Genomic DNA, 5,961 nt, shown 5'->3' with positions numbered 1-5,961 from the left:
TCCTATAAAGCCCCCAAAGTGGGGGTTTGGGGCTGATCCTGAGGGAGTTCCGTTATTTCCGTGCAGCGCCTTTCCCGGAGGGTCCGGAATGCGGAGCTGAGGTGGGACAGTTTCCCCTTCCTGGCAGGTAGGAAACAGGTCCAGAAATTCCCTGGAATTCTTTATCCCATCCCTGTGGGGGGGTCTCGTCCCCCTGCTCTATCCAGGGCCCTTGGATGGATTTTCCCAGCGTTTCCTGCGAATTTGAGTCAGGAATTCCGGGCACTGGGAATCCTCGTGAATGTCCCGACTCCTCAAAACCGGGGGGTTTTCCCCCAGGTTGGGGAGGGAAATCGCCGTTCCCGATGTCTTCCTGGTGTTCCCATCGCTGCTCCTCCAAGGAAAAGGAGGAAAAAGATAGGCCAAGCTGGGGAATTTGGGATCCCTTGGATTCCTGAGGAACAGCTTGGAGGAAACTTCTTGCTGTGGGAAAGGAGACAAATTCCACCAGAAATTCCCTTTCTCCTTTTCCCCTTTTTTTTTTGTTTTCTCCTTTTTTTTTTCCTTTTTCCTTTTCCTCTTTTCCCTTCTTTTGTCTCTTTCCCCCTTTTTGTTACTTTTCCCTTTTCCTTCTTTTTGATTTTTGTTCTTGTTTTCCCCCTTTTTCCTTCTTTTTCCTCTTTTTCTTTTTTCCCCCCTTTTTCTCCTTTTCTCTCTTCTTGTTCTTTGTTTTTTCTCTCCTTTTTTTGTTTTCCTCCTCCTTCTTCCTCCTTTCCTCTGTTCCTTTTTCCCCCTGCCCTTTCCCCCTTTCCTTTTTTCCCAGCAATCCCTGGAACGTGCTGATTCCTTTCCCAGAACCTTTGATGTTCCAGTTCCGGGAAGTTTTCTTTTAAGGAAGGAAACGAATCCCCTTTGACTTTGTGTGGCCTCCACAGGGGTCACCGGATTCCTGGAATTCCAGGATTCCTCTCCTGGGGCCGGTTTTCTGAGGCTTTTCAACACCTCTTCTCCTCTTCCTCCTCCTCTTCCTCCTCCCCCTCCCGGCAGATCCAGCCCTTCCAGTCCAACCCGCCCTTCCCGGCGCGGCTCCGGATCCCTCCGGCACGGCCCGGCCACGTCCTTCCGCCCTCCCGGCCCCGGGAATGTGACCCCATGGGGGAAATCCTGGGATTTGTCCCAGGTACGGGACCCACCCGGTGCCGCTTCCCTTCCTGGGGTTTTATTTAAGGAAAACAGCACCTGGAGCGACGCCTCCCCACCCACCCCCAGCAGGGCTGGCTGGGATTTGGGATATCAGGTGTGATCCCGGAGCTGGGAGGGAGCTCCAGGAATCCTCAGGATGATCCGTGCGGGTCAGGAAAACGTAACCTTCACTGGTTCCCTCGGAATTACGGGAGTTTTGGGGGCTTCTCGATGAGCTTTGATCCGTCCCCGCCTTCAGGAGCTGCTTCCCGAGGATCCCAAACTGCTGCTGGAATTTTTTTTGGTGGAAAACCCGGAATTGGAGAGATTCAAGTCTGTCCCTGCCCCTGCTGGCACCAGGAAAACGATTTTGTGGGAAGAAAAGGCAGCTCAGGGATTTTCCACCAAGGTGGTTCTTCCTGCGAGAAGATTTGGGATTTATGGGAAGGACAGGAATCACCTCCCTGCATCCTTCTTTCCGTTTTATTTTTCCCTTTATTTTTTATGCCAAAGGTGCCACGACAATTCCCACCAGGATACAGCCAGAACAGCACTGGTTTGGGGGGAGTTTTGGGAATTTGGGGGAAAATAGGAGAATGCTCCGCCCTGTGTGTTGAGTCGGTTCCTCGTTAATTGGTGACTAATTAAACCCAGCGGGATCCAGGGAATGTGACCTGCAAAGGACTGAGGAATGTGGGGGGGGGGGGTTAACCTCCTCCTGACCTGCATCCCACCCTCTGGAATTCTCCAGGATCCCTCTGTCCCCCTGCCCCAGTGCTGCTGGCTTTCCCCCACCAGCTCCAAAAAAGGATATTTTTGGGGTGAAATCAGGTGGATTTGGTGTTTGGAGGCACGGGATGCTGCACCCGGATCCTCCAGGAATCTTTCCCATGGAATTCTCAGCAGGACAAACCCAAACCCAGCAGATGTTAATCGCCCCACTCCGAATTTGACCATTGCTTCCCCAGTCCAGGAGAATTTTCCACCCAGAAATGGGATTTTGGCAGCTCAGGGAGGATCCTGGAAAGGTGGAAGGAGGGATCAGACCGGGATGAGCAGGGAAAACGGGGAATGTACAGAATTCCAGCGGATTTTGAGCAGTATGGAAGTGGAGGAGGAGAAAAAACTTGCCCAATGGATCACGGATTTGAGGAGAAAAACCTCAAAAATTGGGAAAAACGGAGAGAAAGACTTGGAGGCAGCAGAATTCCAGAGCCTGGGAGGTGGGATTGAGCCTGTGGGAGCAGATGGAAAAATGGGGGGAAACAGCAGGAGATCGGCCCCCAGGAGCAGCAAAAGTGGGAAAAACAGATCCAGCCCAAATCCCTGGGATTTTGGGACCATTCCCAGAAGGATTCGGTGCTGATTGATGGGATCCCATTTCCAAAATCCTCCGAGATGGAACTGTAGGATGGCACTGATCCTGTTCCATGTTCCCCCCCATTCCCAGGTGTCCCACTCCCCTGTCCCCCCCCATTCCCAGGTGTCCCGCTCACCCATCCCCCCTCGTTCCCAGGTGACCCCTCGCCATGTTCTCCAAGAAGAAGAAGCGGGTGGAGATCTCGGCCCCGTCCAACTTCGAGCACCGGGTGCACACGGGGTACGACCCGTCGGAGCAGCGCTTCACGGGGCTGCCCCGCCAGTGGCAGGGGCTGCTCGAGGAGTCGGCCCGGCGCCCCAAGCCCCTCGTGGACCCCGCCTGCATCACCGCCATCCGCGCCCCCCAAAAGGTGGGGCCACCGGCCCTGGATGGACCTCAAAACGGGGGGGGGCCCCGGGGGGGGGAATTTAGGAACGGTTGGCAGGCCCCACAAGGTGGGGGGATCCCTGAGGGGGATCGGGGAACCGTTTGTGGGCCCCAAAAACAGAGAGGATCCTTGGGGGTATTGGGGAACCCTCCGAGGTCTGGGCTGTCAGGAGAGGGGGTCAGGGTGCCATTCACAGCCCCCATGGGGTCTGGGCTGTCCTGGGGGGTGGTCCCAGAGCAGGGGAGTGGCAGTTGGGTCCCCACCCCCTCTTTGGGGGGAAGCAGGGGGAAACTGGAGGGTGACGGAGCAGGGAAGTGGCTCCTGCCCTCTCTTTAGGATCAAAAATCCAAACTGGGGCGAATTTGGGTCCATCCCCTCTACCTGGGGTGTCCTGGAGCAGGTGAGGGAGCATTGGGGGCCCCCAGGACAGGGACCACCCAACTGAGACTCCTCCCCACACTTGGAACAAGCCCATCCCGCAGGAATTTAGGGTCATTCCCACCTGATCCCTCCCCCATGCTGTGTTTTCCCATTTTTTTAAGTCTGTGCCCTGAGTCGGGAGCTTTTCCCATTCCCACACCCCTCCCATTCCCACCCCCCCATTCCCACCCCCCCATTCCCCCCCCTTTGCTGCTCACCCCCCTCACCCTCTCCATCCCACTGTGTCCCCCGTGCCCCCCTTCCCTCCTGTCCATCCCTGCCATCCCTTCTCCCCCCCCCCCTTCCATTTCATTTTTTTTGTTGGTTTTTTTTTCCCTTTTCTCCCCGTTTTCCCCGTGTTCTGTCGTCCCCCCCCCTCCCCACAGCCCATCGTTCGCGGCTCCAAGGCCCCCCGGGATGGGGCCCCCGGGGGCCGGGACGGGACCCTGGCGTGGCTCCTGGACGAGCTGGAGGCCGTGTCCGTGTCCCGCTCCAACTCCCTGCGCCGGGACAGCCCCCCCCGCCCCCCCCCGGCCCCCCCCCCCCCGGCGGACGGCCCGGCCCCCCCCCGGAAGGGCCCCCGGGGGGGGGCCGGAGCCGGGCCCCCCCAAAGGTGCGGCCGAGCGGGACCCCCCGACCGCGCCCGGCCCCGGGGGGCTGCGGCGGGAGGAGAAGCGCCCCAAGTCCAGCTCGGCTGGCGAGGGGGCCCCCCGGCCCCCCCCCCGTGAGCAGCGCCCGCTCTCGGGGCCCGACCTGCGGCCCCCCGACATTCCCGGCGTTCCCGGCGCTCCCGGAGCGGGGCCGAAGACGGCGCCGCAGCCCGGACGCCCCTTCCACACCTACCCCCGCGCCGACACCGACCCCGCCCGGGGCCCCCCCGCCCAGGTAAATGGGGGTCCCACCCCGGGCTCTTCCTCCACTTCCTCATCCTCCTCTTGCTCTTCGGGAGCGGCGTCTCTGCTCCTCTTCCTCGCGGCTCCGGCAGGATCAGGGTGTGCCAAAGGCCACCTGCTTCCCTTCCCAGTGCCGTGTCCTTGGCACCAGGGCAGCTTCCTCTTTTTTTCTCTTCCTCTTCCTTACTCTGCTTCTGCTCTTTCTCCTTGGAAGTGGCTTCTCTGCTCCTCTTCCTCGTGGCTCCAGTGGGATCCACCTGCTTCCCTTCCTGGTGCCGTGTCCTTGGCATCAGTGCAGTTTTGTTTGCTTCCTCTTTCTCTTCCTCTTTTTCTTCACTCTGCGTTTCCTCTTCTTCCTTGGAAGTGGTTTTTCTCCTGCTCTTTCTCATGGCTGCAGTGGAATCCACCACCTTCCTGGTGCCGTGTCCTCGTCATCAGAGCAGCTTTCTCTTCTTCCTCGTCCCCTTCCTCGCTCTGCTTCTTTCTCTTCCTCCTTGGAAGTGGCTTCTCTGCTCCTCTTCTTCGCAGCTCCCACGCTCCGGTGGGGATCGGGCCATGCTGAAGCTTCCACAGCTGCCCCGTCCTTCCCGGTGCTGCATCCTGAGCACCAGAGCGCCTTCTTCTTCCTCTTCCTCACTCAAACCTTTCCTTTGGCCTCTGGCTGGAGGCTCCGGCGTTGGCTCCCAACGCTCTGGGGCACAGATCCTGTGGGATTTCAGGAGGCTGACCCCCCCGTCCCCCTCTCCCCGCAGGCAGAGCACCGGCCGGGACGCCCGCAGGAGGTGACGCCCAACGGGCCGGTCCCCGCCGGTGGCCCCGGCGGTCCCGGCTCCTCCTCCCACGCCCCCGGCCCCCCGCGCCCCAAAGCCCCGGAGCCACCGCCGCCCCCCGGGCCGGACCCTCCGGCCGCGCGGCCCCCCGGCCCCCCGCCCGCCCCGGGGGGGCCCCAGCGCGTGTCCCACGAGCAGTTCCGGGCGGCGCTGCAGATGGTGGTGGACCCCGGGGACCCCCGCACGTACCTGGACAACTTCATCAAGATCGGGGAGGGCTCCACGGGCATCGTGTGCATCGCCACCGTGCGCGGCTCCGGCAAGCTCGTGGCCGTCAAGAAGATGGACCTGCGCAAGCAGCAGCGGCGGGAGCTGCTCTTCAACGAGGTGAGGGCAGAGGGGACCCCCCCGGGGCTCCCCCTGACAGGGCTGGGTGGGTCTCGGGGGTCCCAGCGCCGCGTGTTCCCCCCTCGCAGGTGGTGATCATGCGGGACTACCAGCACGAGAACGTGGTGGAGATGTACAACAGTTACCTGGTGGGCGACGAGCTCTGGGTGGTCATGGAGTTCCTGGAGGGCGGCGCCTTGACCGACATCGTCACCCACACCAGGTACCCCCGGTTCCCTCTCCCTGGGTGCCTCCTGTGCCACCCCACGCCCCCCTGATCTCCCCCCCCTTGTGCAGGATGACGGAGGAGCAGATTGCGGCCGTGTGCCTGTCGGTGCTGCGGGCGCTCGCCGTGCTCCACGCCCAGGGCGTCATCCACCGCGACATCAAGAGCGACTCCATCCTCCTCACGCATGACGGGCGGGTATGGCCCCCCCTACCCCCAACAAAACCCCCCCGGGCCCCCCTGGCCCTCCCTGCCCCCAGCCCCGACCACCCCCGGCTCCGTTCGCAGGTGAAACTCTCGGATTTTGGGTTCTGCGCCCAAGTGAACAAGGAGGTGCCGCGGCGCAAGTCGCTGGT

The 5,961-nt window shown here is 61.1% G+C and overlaps 1 protein-coding gene across 1 annotated transcript in view; it reads left to right on the top strand.

Moving 5' to 3' along the window:
* The first annotated feature begins 47 nt into the window (after positions 1-47).
* PAK4 (p21 (RAC1) activated kinase 4) overlaps positions 48-5,961 on the top strand; it is a 6,787-nt gene continuing 873 nt past the window's right edge. The window contains 8 exon segments of the mRNA XM_027672517.1: positions 48-127; positions 2,678-2,891; positions 3,716-3,918; positions 3,920-4,214; positions 4,975-5,379; positions 5,469-5,602; positions 5,677-5,803; positions 5,894-5,959. Coding sequence (XP_027528318.1) covers positions 2,691-2,891; positions 3,716-3,918; positions 3,920-4,214; positions 4,975-5,379; positions 5,469-5,602; positions 5,677-5,803; positions 5,894-5,959 — 1,431 coding nt within the window. The 5' untranslated portion in view covers positions 48-127; positions 2,678-2,690.

Source organism: Neopelma chrysocephalum, unplaced genomic scaffold, assembly GCF_003984885.1.
Source record: "Neopelma chrysocephalum unplaced genomic scaffold, ASM398488v2 Primary Assembly neopelma1_97393, whole genome shotgun sequence".
Taxonomy (NCBI): domain Eukaryota; kingdom Metazoa; phylum Chordata; class Aves; order Passeriformes; family Pipridae; genus Neopelma; species Neopelma chrysocephalum.
This window is presented reverse-complemented; position numbering and strand designations above follow the sequence as displayed.